At 36.3% G+C, this 22,183-nt stretch overlaps 1 protein-coding gene across 1 annotated transcript; it reads left to right on the top strand.

The window, feature by feature from the left end:
- Positions 1–647: 647 nt before the first annotated feature.
- Positions 648–20,027, top strand: ifnlr1 (interferon lambda receptor 1). Its single transcript, XM_051719318.1, has 7 exons — positions 648–878; positions 2,370–2,496; positions 5,279–5,439; positions 5,789–5,979; positions 9,190–9,331; positions 12,001–12,125; positions 14,532–20,027. The coding sequence occupies exons 1-7, from the start codon at positions 836–838 to the stop codon at positions 15,345–15,347; spliced, it is 1,605 nt and encodes a 534-aa protein (XP_051575278.1). The 5' UTR covers positions 648–835; the 3' UTR covers positions 15,348–20,027.
- The last annotated feature ends 2,156 nt before the right edge of the window (positions 20,028–22,183 follow it).

Genomic DNA, 22,183 nt, shown 5'->3' with positions numbered 1-22,183 from the left:
TTTTGATCACTATTTGTTAGGTTTAGGTTCAGGTTTTAGGTTAGGGAGGCACATTTTACTCATTAAAACCTCCATCTAAAACCTTAAAAACCTTGTTTGATTACGCCACCATTTCACTCGCTTTTGGCGCCCCCCGCTGGACATTTCACTAAGAATCTGCAGCCAAACGTGGAATGAAGCATGTAATATCACTTTGCAAAAATGTTGCACGGTCACATAATTTTCATGAGATCAGGCTGACTTTAGTCATTGTTCTAGCTCTATATTTTTAGTGTAAATCAGTGTTAAACCTTAGGGACTGATATCTTATTTGTCAGTCCCGGATTCTGTTGTACAAACGCAAGTGATGTCAGCCTATTGAAAAATGATTGTGTTTTGTGTCATAATAGATCATATAGGGCAACACGACACCACCCACAGGTGAGCAGTGTTACGACATGCTTCAGAAAATCTCCTCAAGCACTCTTTCATTTTCTCGTAGCCTTCTGAGGAGTGGTTTGTTTCTAGTTTCATTTTTCATTGCATAAAGCCTGAAATTCGAGATGTAGGCAGTTCTATAGTTGCCCCTTAATGGGTGGAGACCAAACGCAGAGAACAGACTCAGTGAACAGACAAAGTTCACCTGCATACCTGAGAATATAGGTGCACCTTACAGCAGGCATGATAGACATGGAACAATACGTGTAAACCGGGACGGACTCTGTTTTTTTTTTTTTTGTCTGGTTTGTGGATAGGACGTCTGAAGGGACCTTGTGAACAATGTGAGGATTATATCTCTGATTACTGGATCTTTATTTGAAGTTTAACAACTGGAGATTTTCTCTCACCTGTGGATATGTGGCCACTGAGTGCTGTGATTTTTTTACTCTGTTGTTCCGGTGAGTAAAATTAACGTCTAGAGGCAAGATCCAAAGTTATCTTTTTCTATATCTGGCAATGAAATTAAGAAAATTTACTTAAAAAAGTTATACTTACCAACTATGAAAATTGCATGTAATGTAATATATATATATTACATTATTGTTATTATTATTATAATTATTATTATATTATAATACATTTAAATATATATTATTATACTTTTATATATATATATACAGTGTGTATATATATATATATATATATATATATATATATATATATATATATATATATATATATATAGTTTCATAGCTGGTAACAATTACTTTTTTAAGTTAAGTTAAGTCAAGTCAAATTTATTTGTATAGCACTTTTCACAACAGGCGTTGTTTCAAAGCAGCTGTACATTAAATTATGCTATAGCAGAAAATTAATTAATATAATGCCAATATTAGTTATTTATGTTTAGAACTATTAGTGGTTAAAATTAGGAAACTAAGTAAGTGTTGTGGGTCTATGGTTGAACAAAATGAATTTGTATGACCTACACAAAATTAATAACTTAATAAATAATAAGTTAATACAATAAACTTATAATTAAACTTGTAATGTTTAATTATACTTATACTATATGCAGTATATAGTACAGTAATTTATTATATATATTATTCATATATTTACAGAGTCAGAAATTAATGAGAACTTGGGGAAAAAGTGCCACAAAAAGTGTAAAAAATACCCCTGAAATTGAAAATGTGGTTGGAAAAACAATGCCCCATTAATTAAATTATCTATTTTCATTTATAACATTTGATAAATCTCTTCATATTCAATTCTGAGCCGCAATAAGGTAATGTAAATGAATGCATAAAATGAGTTGAATTATATTTAAAGGTAATAAATTATTCAAATGAGTAATTTATTTTAATGAATTCAGTTAAATAAGGATTAGGCATAAAAAGGATGGAAAACAAAACAGAAAAGCCCTTATTAAGGTATAAAATGCTGAAAAGGAGTTCCAGGTGGCAAAAATCGCCCCATAAAGGAAAAGCTGATTTTTAAAAAAGTTTCATAGTAAGAAATATTGTAAAGCTCAATAGAGGAAAAACAAAAATACTATAAAAGTATTCCTTACAACTTTTTTAAAGTTTTTAAAAGCCTTGTTTGATGGATAGATAGGGAAACAGATGTGGAATTCTGCACATTTAAATAGTCAAACACTTATCTATGGACGTTGGTGTTAGTTATATTGCGTGTGTGTGTGTGTGTGTGTGTGTGTGTGTGTGTGTGTGTGTGTGTGTGTGTGTTCTAACAGCAGCAGCTGTAGGGTATAAATGGAATAAATTACCCAAGGGTGAAAGTGTCCACTACTTTCAGACAGAAGATGTTTTGTTTAGAATGACATCACCTGTTCCACTGAATGATTCGTTAATGCAGAGATTGAAACTTCACAATCAAATGTTCACAATTTTACCTCTAAAACTGTCTCTCCGTCTCTTTATTTGTAGGTTTTTGGTGTCATGGGTGTAATCTGACGAAGCCGTATTTTCAGTCCAGTAATTTCTACAATGTTCTCCGATGGGATGATGTAGAGATTCCAGGTCAACTTGATCTCTACAGTGTCCAATACCACATGTGAGTGATGGGGTCAAAGGTCAAAGCCAGGCTGGCCTTTTTCTTTTCTCTAATACAGTATTCTGTGAATCAAGGACTAGTTTTTAATCAGAACTGGTTCCAGGTAAAAATAGTAATAATAATAATAATAATAATAATAATAATAGTACTGAAATCAGTGGCAGAGCTTGTCTTTTCAATACCGGGGTGCAAGTGAGAGAGCCTGTGTTAGGTGAGAGCAAGACAAGTTTAGGCAATAATGTAATTTCTTACAATGTGAATCACACTACAAAGTCTCTAAAATTGACTCCAGATAGCATTTGGTGAAGGACGCACACTTTGGTCTCGCGGATGTAAATCCATTTTACAATTTGCGCACTGTAATTAGAAACAGAGAAGAAGGAGCTGTGTGTGCAAACTGTTTCTGGCCTTGTCAAAACTCTTTTTGTACCAGTCACAGTCTGCTTTAGAGAGGCTGATGGGAAAAAAATAAATGTGCGGACAGTCAGATGGAAACAGAGGGAGGTTAGTGAGGCAGAGTGTTGGATGAAGGGAAGATAGAGGGAAGCTTGAAAGCTCCGGCTAATCCCACGACTCTAATGTGGAATTGTTGTTCCGTGGCACACATCAGTGCGACCTCTTAACCTCTGATTCCTCTTCTGACTCTCATCCAACAGCGATTCCACAGGAGTGAGGGATGTTCATTGTGCGAGAATCTTTTCAACATTTTAATGTTTTTCAAAGTCTTTCCTGGCTGTTAGATTCTCGTTTTAGCTCTATTGATATTTTAGAATTGCATGAAGTATATTAGAATTGGAATGAGAATGAAAACTGGAAATGGAATTAGATTTAGAATCACAATTGAAATTAGAGTTTAAAATTACAATAGAAATTGGAATGAAAATTGGTATGAGAATTAGAAATGGGATGAGTTCTAATAAGAATCTGATTCTCATTCCAAGTCTAATTCTTATACCAATTCCAAATGTTATTAGAATTTGATTCTCATTCCACTTCTATTTAGAACCTAATTCTCGTTCCAATTCTAATCTGATTCTCATTCCAAGTTCTAATTTGAATCTAATTCAAATTCAAATTCTGGATTGGAATAAGAATTGGATTCTAATTAGAACTGAAATGAGAATTTAATTCTAATTAGAATTGGAGTGAGAATTAGATTAGAATTGGAATGAGAATTAAATTCTAATTAGAACTGAAATGAGAATTTTATTATAATTAGAATTGGATTGAGGATTAGATTTTTATTCTCATTCCATTCCAGAATTTGAATTTGAATTAGATTCAAATTGGACTTGGAATGAGAATCAAATTAGAATTGGAATGATAATTACATTATAATTAGAACTGAAATGAGAATTTGATTCTAATTAGAATTGGAATGAGAATTCTATTCAAATTAGAACAAAAATGAGAATTTGATTCTAATTAGAATTGGAGTGAGAATTAAATTAGAATTAGAACTGAAATGAGAATTTGATTCTAATTAGAATTGGAGTGAGAATTAAATTAGAATTAGAACTGAAATGAGAATTTGATTCTAATTAGAATTGGAGTGAGAATTAAATTAGAATTAGAACTGAAATGAGAATTTGATTCTAATTAGAATTGGAGTGAGAATTAAATTAGAATTAGAACTGAAATGAGAATTTGATTCTAATTAGAATTGGAGTGAGAATTATATTCAAATTAGAACAAAAATGGCATACGTGCCTATAGCCTATAGGTGGTGCTACAGGTCACGCCCCAATTTGTCCATTTTCAAAGTGATGCCATTTCCTCCCCATAAGTCCAACATTTCTGAAACCTGGTATATATGCCTCATTTCTCATGAGGAACAAAAAAGCCTCTAGAACCCATAAAGTCCGCCATGATGGATTTTCCTGTACAATACAAATTTGTCCAAAATTACAAAAATCTACTCCTCCTGAACCATAGCTCCAATTGACTTGAAACTCGGTATGTATGTGTAGGATACATGTCTTTCAATTTGATATTTAGTAAAAATGAATACAATACAAAATGTCAGAAAGGTGCGCATTTATGTAAATGTCCACATTGTCTCAATATCCATATGTCCAAAAAATCAAATGCCATTTTGACTAATGTTTTTTCCAACCTAACAGGCTTCAAGATGACATCACTCTGAAGTACTGTGCAAAATTTCACCTTGATATGTCAAAAGATGACAGAATTACAGTTTACTATTATTTATCGCTAACACTAAAATAATGCTTTACAAATCCGCTTGTCATAAAACCGATACTTTGATTCAGTCACCAGTTCATATGAAGACTCTTGCAATGTTTAATAACCAATTAATGAAATGCTGTGTACATGTGTGAAGTACATGTCTCTACCATGTACATTTTTACATAATTTGCAGTTCTGAGGAGGAATCCGAACTGCTGCTTGCAGCTTTAATTAGAATTGTAATGATTAAAAGTGGAATGAGAATTAGAATTTTTTTTTAATTTTTTTTTTTTTTTTTTTTTTTTTGACAAATAAGTTACAATAACAAAGAAATATGACAATAAAAATGCTCATCTAAATACTCATGATATTACATGACACTATATACACAATAGAGTTATATTGTAAAGAGCAGTGTAAATAGTTCAGATAGAATCTGGTTGCAGTAATTTATTAGTCTTGCAGTTGTTTCTATGACTGAGGCCTTCATTAAACAACATCTGCATGGGAATAAAAAAATGGTGGCTGATTCAGTGTCAATTGGCAGGGGTTTGTCATTGTGTTCACTGATGTTAAGTCTGATGTGTTGCAGTTACGGAGAAGCGTATAAACCGGTGACATGGTGTCAGAACATCTCTGTTTCTCTATGTGACCTCACGAATGTGACAACTGATGTGGAATCTAGATATTTTGCAAAGATTACGGCCAGTGGACAGTGTCTGGGCGAGGTTGAATTCTCTCCGCTTAAGCAAAGTAAGATATTCTGTCCTTTCATTCTTTAGTTAGGATTATATTTTTGATTGCTTGTTTAGCATTTGATTGGATGCACAGACTTGATAAGCACATTTATTTTGCTATCTTAACTATGCACAGTTTTATGGTTAGTTGCATTTTATTGTTGCATTTAGCGTGTTTTTTTCCACTGTTGTTTGTGACCCAACGGGGTGCCAGAACGCACCCCAGAACAGACCTGCATCTAATTTTTAGATCACAACCCACCAGCTGAGATCCGTTAGTTTAAATTGAATGTCTGGCATCATGGTTTTTTCAAATCTATCTAACACATCACAATGCTTTCTCTCTCTATCTTTTCTGTTTGTAGCCACTTTGGAAGCACCACAGTTGTCAGTGTTGAGGAACAACACCTCCCTGACAGTGAAGGTTACACCGCCGATGGGTCCTGACAATCGCCCCATTGAGATGATCAGCTGCTGGGGAACCTGCAAAGATTTAGGAACACAGTCCATTAAGTACAAAGTTCATCTGACGCATCCTAAGTCTGTAGCTGGAATGGTAACCATCCCCTGTTCATCTTTAATATGAATTATTCTGAATATGAATTATTACTGCTCTCTTATTTCAAACCTTTTATAATGTGTTCTCTTCTAGATTTTTTGAGTGATACCTCACAAAACATCATGTTTTTACCCCCAGAAATGAAAAACAAGAAATAATTATGTTTTGCTTAAAGCCTGTTTTAGGACCTCTATGATTTTTTTGCATTGTGACATTATTTTCATGATGATTAAGCACATTTTAACCCCTAATTCTCATTACTTTAATTTGAAAAAAATAATATAATATTCTAGTTGTAAAGTATTTATACATCATTTGTTTTACTGCTTTTAGAACATTGTATCACATTAATACAGCAAGCCACACCTTCCGCACCAGTTTTACTTTGATCCCCCTTTCTCGCCTCTTCTATCCAACACGTTCCAGAAGAATTGACCGACAAGAATGGATCTAGCGGCTGTCAGGATTCTCCTACTGGAGCAAGGAGATCGTCCAGTTGAGGATCATGTCCATGAGTTTCTCCATCTGGCAATTTTTAGTGCACTATGATGACTGTGCTTTGGTAAGTTTCTTCAGAGCTGGTCCGAATAGTGCACTAAAGGAACTAATGCCTCCGGCTGGTCCTCACTGGACACTCTGTGAATACATGGAGAACATTTACATTTATGCATTTGGCAGATGCTTTTATACAAAGTGACTTACAGTGCCCTTATTACAGGGACAATCCCCCTGGAGCAACCTGGAGTTAAGTGCCTTCCTCAAGGACACAATGGTGGTGGCTGTAGGAATTGAACCAACAACCTTTTGCTTACCAGTTCAGTACTTTAGTCCACTACGCCACCACCACTCCATGGTGAAGGCTCTAGTACTCTGCGGTTCCTCTTTCACTGTGGGTTATGACAAGAACCCTGGGCAAAAAACCTGTCTCCAAGCCTTCCACAGCCCCTGTCTCCAAGGTAACTCCTCTCCATACATTTCCCCCATACACTGTGGGTTATGTCTGGAACCCCGTACCACCACCACCGCCTGCTTCGGGAACCAAGGAGTTTATCCCATTCATTAATGCTCTCACTTCTAAGCTGAATGATCCCCCACTGATGTCGGTACGTAGGGCCATGAAGACCCTTCCTCGCCAATTCTCAGTACCCATGCCTGCCACAGTTAACTTGCCAGTAGCCTCGACAAGGAGTAGGAGCCTCATCCCTGTAACAACACTCCCAGTTGTCCAGAAGAAGAGGAGGAGAAGGGCTCCTACTCCCGAGTCTCTGTCTATGTTTATGTCCACGGAGGTCGTTCCCCAGTCGCTGCCTGTGCTCACGACCACGGAGGTCAGTTCCCAGTCACTAACGGCTCCTAGTCCCGGGCCTCCCACGGCTCCACCTTCCACGGCTCTGCCCTCACCCCTTGAAGTTCCACTTCCTGCGGCCAAACATTCCGACCCCATCCCTGCCCTGTGGCCGCCTCCCAGGCCTCCCGTCCCCACACTGTGGCCGCCTCCCCGGCCCCCGACCCAGTCCCTGCCCAATGGTCACCTCCCTGATCATCCACAGACTCCTCCCTGGCCACCGGATTGTCTGCCAATCCCTCTTGGATCCTCCCCCATCATCTGTGTCCTCCTGCCCTCCCCCATCTTTGGGCACCAGGAGCCCCTCTTTAAGTGGGGGGTTCTGTCACGAGCGCACTGGGCTCTCCCTCACCTTCAGTCACCCGCTCTCACTCGCCTGAGTGTTAATCACGCACACCTGCAGCTCATTATCTCGTTTGGACCTGCACTTAAACCCCACACTCGCACTCAGTCAGTGCCTGGCCTTGTAGGTACCTTGGACTTCCCTTTCGCTCTGCCGAGTGGAATACTGCTTTTCTGTTTCTTACCTGATTGTCAATGATCTATTCTGGATATACAAGATAAGTGACTTTGTGAGACCTGAGTTTACTGCATATCTACTCACCTGTTTATACAACTAACTTCTCTGAATGTGCTGGAAATGTGCCTTTGAGAACTCTGAATGTACTTTGTCTTGTTATACAAACCTGCTCCTCAGTTTATGAAAGTGACTCATATTTTGACCCTGTCTGCAGTTTAAGTTACCTGTTTGAGCACATGTTGGTTTGGAATTAACCACTGGTGGATCTGTGCCTACTGTCTTAGTTCACTGTATGACCAAATACTGTGTTCAAAGACTTTGTACCTTACCTGAATACTCTCCTCTCATTGCTTATCTGCTTTTCCTGTGTTCAGTGCAATAAACTCCCGCATCTGGGTTAATCTCAGCTCCTGAGTTGATGTGTCATTACAGTTATTTGATTTTGGGGTGATTACGCACATTTTAACCCTCAATTCTCATTACCATATTGCTAAAAAATCTCACTCACTACTATAATAAAAAAAATGCATGTTTTAATTTCTGTAATGTGAAAAACAATGAGATTATTCCAGTTGTATAGTATTTATAAATCACAGTATTTGATGTAAAGCCTTTACTTATTTTGATTTAAATGAATATCATTGTATTACAGTAATTACAATCTGATGAGAAACATTACTGTAATACAGTAATGAGCATTTGTCTAAATTAGCCTTAATTTTCCTTATGTAAAGACAATAAAATTCTGTATGTCCTTTGAATTTGAGGTGATTATGCACATTTTAGCCCCCCAATTCTCATGACTTTATTAAAACATCATTGTAGTATGATGTACTGCATTTAATTTTGGCTGATTTAAATAAAAAGTCTTTGTATCACAGTAATTAGAATCCAATGAGTGTCACATTGCAGTAATATGGTAATGAGAATTAGTAATTTATTTTAATGTAAAATATAATTTCGTTTTTGTTTAATTTGATTTTTGGGTGATTAAGCACATTTTAACCCAATTCTTTTTACTGTAATGCTAAAAAATCTCATTCTCAATACTGTAATGTGGGGGGAAAAAACTATTTTATACCAAAGTATTTCAAGAGAATTTGTTGTACTGCCTTTAATATTTGCTGATTTAAATTTTTTAAATATATATGTTTTAGATTTATAGAATATAGTACAATAATTTGTCCATAATATGCATAATTTTATTTATGCAAAGTGTTATTTTGTATATTGTAAGTATGGTATTTATTTTGATTTGGGGGTGATCTGTACATGTTTTCGTAAGATTCACTCTTTGAATGTATTCATATGTTAAACTAGATGTCTCCATGTGTCTTTGCAGGTATTTGAGGGCACGTCTGACTCAGTGGTTATATGGCTTGTAGAAATGGACACGCAATATTGTGGTGATGTTGTATATTCACTCTCACTTCCCTTTTCATCTCGACAGAGTGAGAAAGCCTCCTTTTGTGTGACTGTCTCAGGTAATTGAATAGATCTTGTTTTCATTCATCTGTACATACTGCCTTGACTGAATCTGAACAGCGTTTGCTTAGCAAAATACTTTATGTTCTCTGTTTTGTCTTGTTTGCTTTTATTGTTGGCCTAAAGGAAACCTTGCGTTTCCTTGACTGATTCTGAGTGTCTCTTTAGTAAACAACACACGCTGAAATAAAATCAGTCTCTTGCAATGCAAATTTTCCTAAAAACACAGCATTTCCCAAAGACTTTCATCAATATCTAGCCTAAATTCAGTCATAAACTGCAAACATTTCTTAATTAGTATTTTTGTTCTGCTTTGTTTTCCATTATGAATGTCTACAGTAAAGATCCTTACAAAAAGATACATTTACTTTGAGAAGCAAAGTTGCATGAGATAATAAGACCTTATTTTTCTTACCCCTTTTTGCCAATTTTTCAAAGTTGATCTAGTTTGAAGCATTTAATTATTATTATTATTATTATTCTCCCCAATTTGGAATGCCCAATTCCCACAACTTAGTAGGTCCTCATGGTGGCACGGTTACTCACCTCAATCCGGGTGGCGGAGACAAGTCTCAGTTGCCTCCGCTTCTGAGACCGTCAATCCGTGCATCTTATCACGTGACTCGTTGTGCATGACACAGCGGAGACTCACAGCATGTGGAGACTCATGCTACTCTCCGCGATCCACGCACAACTCACCACTCGGCCCATTGAGAGCGAGAACCACTAATCACGACCACGAGGAGGTTACCCCATGTGACTCTACCCTCCCTAGCAACCGGGCCAATTTGGTTGCTAAGGAGACCTGGCTGGAGTCACTCAGCACACCCTGGATTCAGACTCCAGGGGTGATAGTCAGCGTCAAAACTCGCTGAGCTACCCAGCACTTTATAAACTGAGAAATAAGAGATATTTTGATCGTTCCCTTCATTAAAACTGCTCAAATAATATTGAAAGAATCCAAATAAAAATTTCTATGTGTTATATTAGTATTGTATAAATGCGGTAAATGTGCTCAAATACACGCAACCACCTCCCTAACACTCTCACACGCACTAATTTCTATTTTATTACAACTGTAGAGTAAATATACATTTATAATTAATTAATAATTATATTTATTTATCACACATTATACATTTGCACATATACAGTGAAATTCTTTTTTTCACATATCCCAGCTAAGCTGGGGTCAGAGTGCAGGGTCAGCCATGATACGGCGCCCCTGGAGTGGATAGGGTCAAGGGCCTTGCTCAAGGGCCCAACAGTGGCATCTTGGTGGTGCTGGGCCTTAACCGCTGAGCCACCACTGCCCCGTTTACATATACAACTGGTACTGTACATGTATCACAAATTAACCATGGAATTACTATACGTATATATAAAACTAGGGCACAATGATTAAGATTTTTTCATCACCACTTTTGTTTTGCCTGTATTATTACTATCACAAATCTTAGAACCCACCACATTGTATATAGAATAATCAAATTTTGATTACTAGTAAAAACTAGGACAAATAATGGATAATGTTGCGTTGTGTCACAGCAATAATTTAAAAACAAAATCTAGTTTTATGTTTGTAAGATTCTAGTTTCGATGAAACACCAGGGGACCCTCCACGCTTTTTTTAATTAATTTTTTTAATGACCTTATGGGGGGTTCCTTAACTCTTCTGTTAACTGATAGTTCACCCAAGAATGTAAATACTCTCATCATTTACTCACCCTCATGCTGTCCCAGATGTGTTTGACTTTCTTTCTTCTGCAGAACACAAATGAAGATTTTTAGAAGAATATTTCAGCTCTGTAGGTCCTTACAATGCAAGTGAATGGTGACCAGACATTTGTAGCTCCAAAAATCACATAAAGGAAACATAGAAGTAATCCATATGACTCCAGTGGTTTAATCCATGTCTTCAGAAGTGATATAATAGGTCTGGTTGAGAAACAGATCAATATTTAAGTCCTCTTAATCTCCACTTTCACTTTTACATCTGAAAGTCACATGTGATGCCTTTTTAGTTTCACTTTCACATCTGAAATCTTAAATATTGTTCTGTTTCTCACCCAGACCTATTATATCACTTCTAAAGAGAGATGGATTAAACCTCTGGAGTTGTATGGATTACTTTTATGTTTCCTTCATGTGATTTTTGGAGCTACAAAGTTCTGACCATCATTCACTTGCATTGTATGGACCTACAGAGCTGAAATATTCTTCTAAAAATCTTAATTTGTGTTCTGCAGAAGAAAGAAAGTCACACACATCTGGGATGGCATGAGGGTGAGTAAATAATGAGAGAATTTTAATTCTTGGGTGAACTATCATGGTTGCAACAATTATGACAACTACAATATTACTTCTGTAAAACCATGTTTAATGTATTGCAAAGAAACCCAAAATAACTGCGAGGGATTGCAAAGCTATTTTAGAAAAACAGTCCTCGAAGGGGCTCCATAATACACCATTTTAACTATTTTTATGCATAAACCTCACTACACAAAACTATGCATCTTAAGTATCTTTAGTCATCTTGTTTTAAAAATGATTAGATACTTTTACTGAAAAATACAAGACAACAGTACTAGTTAAGAAAATGATATTTTCAGTGTTTTAATAACAGCAGACTTTTATATTTGCATTCATTCATCATGTTCTCTTTCAGCACGTCAATCATGGTTTCTCATATTTCTATTTCCTGGTCTGATGGCTCTTCTCCTGCTGATTATCATTCCCATAGTGCTCTACCAGCAGTCTGTGAAAAGAATGTGTTCCTTGCCAAAAGCGTTGGTGAGTGATTGTGTCATATCCACACAGGGAAATTCCAGGTGAACTTGCTTGGAATCGACTCCTCCCTGTCTTACCGGCAGCAAAGTCCTGTTTGATGAGAGCGTCATGTTTCTGCTAAGGAATGTGTTGTGTTTAGTTATGGCTTTTGGCAGCAGAAATTGACTATCATGCATTACCAGCAAAAACTTTAGACACACCTACTAACTCTTTATTAGTACTATTTTCCACATTTTAGAATATAGTGTCATAAGTCATCAAAACTCTGAAATGACACACATGGAAGTTTGACACACACTATGCAATGACCAAAAAATGTTTAACAAATCAAATCTATCCTTCCCCATTTAATTTCCTATTAAATTAAAATATTTGTTTTACATGAAAATTTAAATGCAGGCACAATTTATAAACCAATTTTGAGTATCTAAGTATAAATCTTAATATAATAAAATCATGAGAAACATTAAGTGTGTCCACATAGCACAAACACACTTAAAAGATTTATGCATTTCAATATAATATAAAAAAAATCCATAAATTTAACTGAGTAATCTTTAATAAAATAAAATAAAAACCTTTTAAGTTTTATTAATTTTGTTACAAATTATAAAATTCAATTTGTTTTAAATATGTAAGTCTTAAAAATAGGCTAACATATTTTTTTTTTGTGTGCATCTGTGTCAGATCAGCAGTTGTGGGTTTTCCTCTTCCTACTGTACTGTACTTTCATGGATTATTTACCCTGTTTTGAAACTTGCGATAATTATTAAAAAAAAAATCCTCCCATTTGTGATATGAAAAGATAAGTCACACATGTTGATATTTGCCCAGTAAACTAGCTCAACGTGCGAAACCTTTTGCATATTTATCAAGTCAAATTTTTGGCTTCATTCACTTGGTGGATTAATGCTAAAAAAATGCGTTTTGAAACGGAATTAAAAATAATTGTTTGGGATATTCATTTTTAGAGGGTCTCATTTATAAAAAATAAATAAATAAAAAGGTACAGTAGTTAATGCATTAAATATCCATTAATATCTTTTAAATCAGCATCAAATTTTAGTTTAAAATCGATATTAATTTATAAGGGAAAGTTCTTTAACTGGTCTCCATATCTTTTACAGTAAGTTTTTCCCCATTTTTATCACCCTTCAGCCTTCACTGGATACATTTTTAAAAGTATAAATATTCCATGTAGTCTCATTGCATTATGCTGCATGCATTATGCAAAATATTGTTGTTTAAAATATTTTAAAATGGATTTTAGCATACCACACCACAGGATATCAGTTTCCTAATCATCCTAAATGTGAATGTTTGGCAACTTACTAAAAAGTCTAAAATAAATGATTATTTGAAGTGCCTATACACACACACACACACACACACACACAATAAAAATAATAATAATTCAAGCACATTTGAACAGGAAAAGACTCAGTTTTTGCCTTTATAAACACTGATTTGTTCTGATTTTAAGACATAGAAGGCCTTATTTATTAAGGGGTAGCCAACCAAGATTTCAGGGTCACATTTTTACGAATGCATAGGGGAAAGTGTATATTTTATAATATTATTATATTATATTTCCTGGTCACCATTTCTGTTAAATTTTTTTGCCAATTTAATCACCTTTCTGCCTTCTCTAGTGCATTTTAAATGGACTTGCGGTGTGACAAATATACAGTATTTTTAAAAGTATACATTTTTGAGGTCATAAAAGCTACATGCATAATAATTGCAAAAGGATTGGCAAAATGCTTAGATGGACTACATAGCATGTCACACCGCAGGATAAGTCAACGTTGCAAAAGTATTTTATGTTAACTACCTAAAGATGTGTAAAATTATTCTAGATCATTATAAATGATTATAAAACATCTGAATGTACAAAGTTTGTTTCCAAATCGCAAAACATCTTAATCTTGTTCCCGTTAGCAAGTTAAAAATGACTTTGCAACTACTGATGCGTTCCTCTTGTTTAACATGGGATCAAATTAGGGGTTGCACCGACTAGTCGACTACTCGGTTAGTTGGTTAATTTTGCTTGCAAATACATTTATATGCAAATATATTTGAGAATACTCTAAAGTGTAAATAAACTAAATTTAATCTGTCAAAATGACCGATGAAGTGATATCACTTAGAATTATCCGTCAATGTTTTTAAAATGTGGACAATAGTGGAAAAATATAAGTTAACGCAAACTCTGAGTCACTTACATAAGGTAAACAACGACCCGCCGAGTAACCAACAACTCGGCTACTTTTCTGGGCGAGTACTCAACTAGTAAAAATTAGTAGCTGTGCAAACAGATCAAATCTATGAAATTTTGGATCAAATCTGATCATAAATGCACACAAGAGACTTGGAAAAATAAATAGTTGTCCTCTCTCTATGAAACAGATACTGCCAAAGACCAATACTCTTCCACTTTGGGACAATTCCACCTGGGACGACATATCCAAAGTTCAGGTGTGGTCGGGATTTAGTGACATCTGCCAAAAAAAGCTTTCACAGGTCTCTTTTGCCCAGGAGCGGTACAAGGTAATTGGATATGCATCTCAAGTCTCCCATGACTCTGCGGGCAGTCAACAGGGAACCGCAGGCGACGGCTCCGAGCCTTCTATCAACTACAGCATGGCCGTGGGTTGTCCAGATGTCCAGATCTCAGATGATCCATCAACTGATGACAGGACTGATGAGACCAGCTCAGAATTATCTGGACTACAGTCGGTTTGGGTCGAAGAGACCAATGTTCCTATGGACCAAGAGCTTGCAGACTCTGATATTAACAGCAAACCTTTGGTGGTGCCGGTTATAACTGGTTCCAATGGTGCATTGCAGCTTCATGAATTTTTCTTCCAGAGTTCTCCATTACTAGCTCTTGACTCAGAGACTTTACGTGGAGAAAGGACACCTTTACTAACGGATCTACTAATAGAGGGCTCAAGGTGTAATGTTGCTTACCTGCCTGTACATGTTTCAAATATCTCCGATGGCCTTTCCCTGAGTTTCTCACGTGAGACGTCAAACTACAGGGAGAACTGCCTGCCAGGTATGCCTTTGGAGAGACAACAAGACCAGAGGACGTATATTTTAAAGACTGATCACGCTCAGGTCTCGACTGTACAGGAAGAGGAGGAGAACATCGCAGATGGAGAAGAATCAAGAGTTGGTTTGAGCTTTCTGGACAGATGGATGCTGCAAATGCAAGGATGATCTTTGTCTTAACTCAAAATTGGGGAGTTCCTCTAAACTGAGAATTGCTGGTCACCAGCATAAGGTGTCGTTTGGATCCTGGTTTCCAGCATGGGATGCTGGGCTGCTGGTGTCACCAACGTGGCTTCTTAACTAGCTAAATCAGCAAGACCTCCCTTGGTCAGAAAGGCCGTGCTGGTTGGCCAGCACCAAACTAGCACTAACCAGCCAGGGCTGCGTTTCCCAAAAGCATTGCAAGCTTAAGTTTACGATGCTTCTGGGAAATGCAACCCTGGACTAGCATGGAAATTCACGCTGGTCTAACCTCATCATTTGAGCAGGGAATGTTCTATGAAATGCAGTCCTTCAATGTGTCCTGGATCAGGGATTTAGACTTGTCCTTTCCAAAAGACTAGTTCAACTGAATGTTGTATTGAAAGGATGAAACAAACTTGAATCCTTCTGTATCTTTGATTTCTTTTTCTTTCTTTTTCAATTGAATGGATGCTGGTAACTGTCCATGTTATCCTAGATGTATATAAATAGCCAATTTAATTTGTTATTCTGCTGCAATCTGGTCTCAAAAAATCACGTTACTATAACTACATTTTGCATAATGAGTTTTACGTTTTATTGCTGCAGTTTTCTGGTGAAAAAGGTGCAGTGAGGTGCAACAACATCGAGTTTTATTCACTTTCACTCAAATCATGGGTAAAACGCCACTTTATAAACAAGTATTTTTCGCTCTGTTCCCTACACAATACTATCTTTTGACATCAAAACACTTTTATGATTATGCATGATTATCAATACAAGCACAAGTGTCGACACGTGAGCCGAAAGTCACATAAGCCACACGAAATTACGTTGTTGCGTTTTTTTTATCTCACATTTGTTTTTATGGCACTTTCGGTTAAGTTTAAGTGTGGGGTTTTGGGCAGGGATGTCGGTTTGCTTTTTATGACATTATCAGTTGATAAGTCGGTTAAAGGTTTAGGGTAGGGAGGTACTGTAGGTTTTGTTGATTTAAAACTCCATAGAGCATTAATCAAAACTGATCTTTTGGGAGAACATTTAGCAAGCTTTTAGCACCCCTCGGTGGACATTTCACCTCGGAACTGCAGTAAAACATGTAATGAAACACAAAATATCATTTTGCAAAAATGCCGCCACAGTCACGTCATTTTCATTAGATCAGGCTGTTATATTGTCTGTGCACTTTGACTGAAACTAAGCTGTAGCATTGCATTGTTCACGGGTGTTAGCCTGCTGTTTCAATTTTTATTTAAACATATTTGAAGATTACATTTAATTCATGAGTTATAATTAATGAAATTTCATTATGTTGTCTTAACAAATCCAACATGCTGTTATTCGACAGACTTGGTTTAAGATTCTCAAAAATGTATGACAGTTACTCGTTCTAAAGCTACATCCACCAAACTTGGCACAGACCTTCAGACTGTTCTGACTCGGGTTGCTATGACTTTTCTAACTGATCTGAATTATAGTTTTCACGCAGCAGATGATCCAAAATCCAGATGGAATGTTCAAACGGGCCAAGACTATACAAACTCCAACTTTCAAAAAAATTTAAAAACCCACCCAAAGCCTAAACTCTCTCTCTCTCTCTCTCTCTCTCTCTATCTCTCTCTCTCTCTCTCTCTCTCTCTCTCTCTCTCTCTCATTAGTATTCTTATTATAATTCCTGTAGCTCTAAATTGCCCAATAATTCAAGATCTCCTTGGTAAAAAGTTTTGAAATTTGGCACATTGATACTACAGGCCACATGTAACTACCCCACCAAAAATGGCCCACGTGAGCCTATAGGTGATGCTACAGGCCACGCCCCAATTTGTCAATTTTCAAAGTGATGCCATTTCCTCCCCATAAGTCCAACATTTCTGAAACCTGGTATATATGCTTCATTTCTCATGAGGAACAAAAAAGCCTCTAGAACCCATAAAGTCCGCCATGATGGATTTTCCTGTACAATACAAATTTGTCCAAAATTACAAAAATCTACTCCTCCTGAACCATAGCTCCAATTGACTTGAAACTTGGTGTGTATGTGTAGGATACATGTCTTTCAATTTGATATTTAGCAAAAATGAATACAATACAAAATGTCTGAAAGGTGCGCATTTATGTAAATGTCCACACTGTCTCAATATCCATATGTCCAAAAAATCTAATGCCATTTTGACTAATGTTTTTTCCAACCTAACAGGCTTCAAGATGACATCACTCTGAAGTACTGTGCAAACTTTCACCTTGATATGTCAAAAGATGACAGAATTACAGTTTACTATTATTTATCACTAACGCTACAATAATGCTTTACAAATCCGCTAGTCATAAAACCAATACTTTGATTCAGTCACCAGTTCATATGAAGACTCTTGCAATGTTTAATAACAAATTAATGAAATGTTGTGTACATGTGTGAAGTACATGTCTCTACCATGTCAGTTTTTACATAATTTGCAGTTTTGAGGAGGAACACGGATTACAAGAGTAACTTCAAATATTTATTTCTTTTTTATACAATTATGACTTCAATGTAACAGTAACATTAATGGGTTTGAACAGTACTTGTACATTATATTTAATTTACATCTCAAAATAACCATACAAAGATTTCAGGCTCGAGAGGTGTGTTGTTAAGAACTCATAATAGACATGAGCGCATACCGTAATGCCGGTCATGAATTTGCATATCAGACAAAAGATTCTCATGTTTCTTTGACTTGGTGTGGTAGACTTTAAGGGGATTTTACAGTCTATCTATGAGGAAGTCCTGAAGTACATTTGGTACTGCATCACTGGTCTCATAATAATAGAAAAAGCTCTTTGTTATGGGAAAAACAAACATAGCATTGCAAAACTATGTTATTGAGGTTATTCACATATGTATTGGAACATTGGCGTGAGGCACCTGTAATTTGCTGTACATGCTCACTGTGTTCTGAGGAATATATGCAAGAAAATCAGATAAAGCAACACTAGAAAAAAACCTAATGAGCTAATCGTACCACAGTTTTAACCAGGGACTAATAATAATTTTTTCGGTTCGTTCTGAGCAAAAACAGTATTTTTTCGTTCTGGTTTTTAGTCCCTGGTTTTAACAGATGGTTCAGCACTCAAACATGTCGACTTGTGCTCATTGTGTAATTATTAAATAACTCTCACATGTGTCCTACCCTATTGCTAATCACACTCTTTATTTCATGGTAAGACAAAAGTCTAGTTGTGTTGATGCAAAGAATTGATTTGACAAATCAAGTGGCTTCCTTAAACGAACTGTGTAATTTCTGTAGCACCAGATTTTCAGTGATTTTCAAACAGGTTTCCTGAACAATCCCACTTCTGCCATTGGTCAAACAAACAGATAGTCCTGCACGAAACTCACACAGTTGGTTGAGCCAATGTTACTGTGTCAGGCAGGTCAAGTCATTTAAACAAGCAGAGCAATATTTTGATAGCACAACAGTGTTTTCAGGGAAACTGGCCTGAAAATGATTTACTTAGTTGACTCTACATAATAGGCTGGGATAGGAGTATTTTTTTAAATACAGTACTCTTAATGTCTTTTTTTTTTTTACTTTTACTTGTTGTTACATTGGTGTTGTACTGCAAGTTTTACGGCTTAGCCCATATGTCGATTGCCCTTTTAAAAGACTGTTTCACAGTGTAGATCTTGTTCACAAAACAGCACAGAGAGCAAACAACGCAAAAGCCAAAGTCATTTTCTTTCCCTTGACAGCAGTTGACAGCAGTTGACAGCACCATTAATAAATGAGAAGATAATTGTGTAAAGGTGCCAAGGTAGTCGCTGATAATTGCTTGGTGACATGAATGCTATGAAAACATATCCAGGTCACACTGATTTAATCTTAGAACGGAAAAATAAGAATTGACCTTAGGAAAATGAAGCCCTTTTTATAATTTCTTGCATTGTGATGTTATTGTTGTTTTGTTTCGCGTTGCAGTAATCAGTGGAATTGTGCAGGAAAATGTGCTTAATTGTCATGCAATTTATATGCTATAAAGTTTACATTTTAGTCTAAAAAAAAATTCATTTTCTTTAAGCAAAACTAAATATTTTATTTCTTTATTTTGATTTTTGGGGTGAAATATAACCTGGACATGTTCTGGACAGCTTTCTTGAGATTCGTCCATAAACCATAAAGTCAATAGAAGAATAGAGTGATTTTTTTCTGTTAAATATCTACAAAAGTCATACTTACTATATTCATTTGAAAGTTGCAATAAAGTAAGTCATATATTTCTCATCAGTTCATTAAACTTCGGTGTCTCATATGATGAGGAATAATTCATTTTAGATCTACTTCTGTCCCAGTGCTGGAATATAATTTGGTACTAGATTTCCATTCGGAATAAAAAAGGAGTACATGCATTAGATGTAATAAATTTGGTCTTTTACGGCTCATTATAAAGTTGGTGCTCGGCTTAAGGGAGGGGAACTTGTTAATGGAGCTGTTGCCTTGAGATGATATTTGAAAGTGAAATTAGAGTCCCAACAGAACGGCCTTTAACTCTGTCTGTCTCATTCTGTGATTAATGAGCAGTAATCGAATAATCAGATGTATCATTCCATGTTCCTCATAATATTTTGTTATTGTCAGTCAACACTAATAATGATTAGCTGATTATATATATGATTGGTAGTTATGATATTGAGAGTATGTATATATATATATATATATATATATATATATATATATATATATATATATATATATATATAAAATTTTTCTGCATTACAGAAATAAAAAGCAATATTCCTGTTACATCGTCATGAAATTATGTCACAATGCAAAAAATAAAATCTGCCTAATCTCATTAAAATTGTGTGACTTTGTCGACATTTTTGCAAAATGATATTACATGGTTCATTGCACACATCGTGGCAGTTCTGAGGTGAAATGTCCACTATTTGGTACTTAAAGTGGGTTAAATGTTCTCCCAAACAGATTAGGTTTTTCAGGTTAATGCTCAATCGAGATTTCAATCAATAAAACCGACCTCCCTACTAGAGGTGGGAAAAAATATTGAAATATCGATATATCGTGATATTTTTCCTTGCAGGCCAAATATCGATATTATTATTTACATTATTTCACATTATGGTGATGGGAATTTTTTCTCTCTCTTTTTCTTAACAGTCCCTTAAAAGGTGCAGTTTTACACATAATCAACCACCGTTACTAAATTACACTTTGTGTACTGAAACTGTGTTGTAATAAATAATGATTTTAAAGTATTACACTACTATTGTATTCATAAATACTGTATTTTTAGAAAGACTAGCTACATTGACCTAACCACAGAAATAAGGACCCATTATGGTCTTCTATGCTTTTGGCTTTGCATTGTACATAGATATCCTGGGTAGCTCAGCGAGTATTATCGCTGGCTACCACCCCTGGAGTCATGAGTTCGAATCCAGGGCATGCTGAGTGACTCCAGCCAGGTCTCCTAAGCAACCAAATTGGCCCGGTTGCTAGGGAGGGTAGAGTCACATGGGGTAACCTCCTCGTGGTCGCGATTAGTGGTTCTCGCTCTTGGTGGGGCGCGTGGTGAGTTGTGCGTGGATGCCGCGAGAATAGCGTGAAGCCTCCACATGCACCACGTCTCCGGTAATGCGCTCAACAAGTCCAGTGATAAGATGCACAGGTTGATGGTCTCAGACGCGGAGGCAACTGAGATTCATTCTCCGCCACCCGGATTGAGGCGAATCACTACACCACCACAAGGACTTAGAGCACACTGGGAATTGGGCATTCCAAATTGGGGAGAAAAGGGGATTAAAAACCCAAAAACAATGCATTTGGTGATTTGGTAACAGTTGAGAAACATTCAGTGAAATATCGCAATAATCGTGAATTGCAATACACCAAAAATAAAGAATAGCAATAATATCGTATTGTGACCTAAATATCTATATACTACTGTATCGCCAGTTACCTTGTGATTCCCACCCCTACTCTCTACCCTAAACCTTGAACTTAAACCTAACCAATAGTGCCAGAAAAGAGATTTGTGAGATGAAAAACACAACCACATCATTTTGTGGTGCTTCTGTGACACTTTCGGCTCCCATATCGACTCCCACACTCTTCAGGACTTGTACCCCAGTCCTTTGCATATCAAGTGCAACGCTCTATTAGTTGAGTTACCGTGCAATTTGATCACACTCGAACAAGCTTGTAAATGTAGTTGGTTATTTAATGCATTTAACGTTAAAATGAGTCATGCATTATAGTAAAAGTGTTTAGATGTCATAAGATTGCATTGCGTTGCATTAAAGTCGCAACTGCAATAAATAGTCACAGTTGTGAGAAATAAAGTCAGAATTTATTTTATTTTATTTTATATCTTTTTTTATTCCAAAGCAGGATCAAGGCACCACACAATGCAATTCCACATTCTCTAATTGAAATGTTTCAATGTTTTGTCAAATGTCCTCAATATCACTTTGTATCTTGTTACTTTTTTGTAATTTTCCCTCTACTTACAAAAGGTGAGGAAGGGGGCCAAGTCATTATTTGGGCATCTTTGAGGCCCTTGCTGGCTAGCCAAGCAGTGGAGTACTTGGATGCATGTGATGGGGCATTGTCCTGTATAAAGATCATGGCCTTCTTGAATGCTGAGGACTTCTTCACTGCTTGAAGAAAGTACTTTCCAGAAACTGGCAGTAGGTTTGAGAGTTGAGTTTCAGTCCATCTTCAACTCGAAAAGGTCCAACTACCTCATCCTTAATGATAGCAGCCCATGCCAGTACCCCTCCTCCACCTTGCTGGCACCTGACTCGAAGTGGTGCCCTGTGTCCA

The sequence above is a fragment of the Myxocyprinus asiaticus genome, chromosome 15 (genome assembly GCF_019703515.2).
Source record: "Myxocyprinus asiaticus isolate MX2 ecotype Aquarium Trade chromosome 15, UBuf_Myxa_2, whole genome shotgun sequence".
Taxonomy (NCBI): Eukaryota; Metazoa; Chordata; class Actinopteri; order Cypriniformes; family Catostomidae; genus Myxocyprinus; species Myxocyprinus asiaticus.
This window is presented reverse-complemented; position numbering and strand designations above follow the sequence as displayed.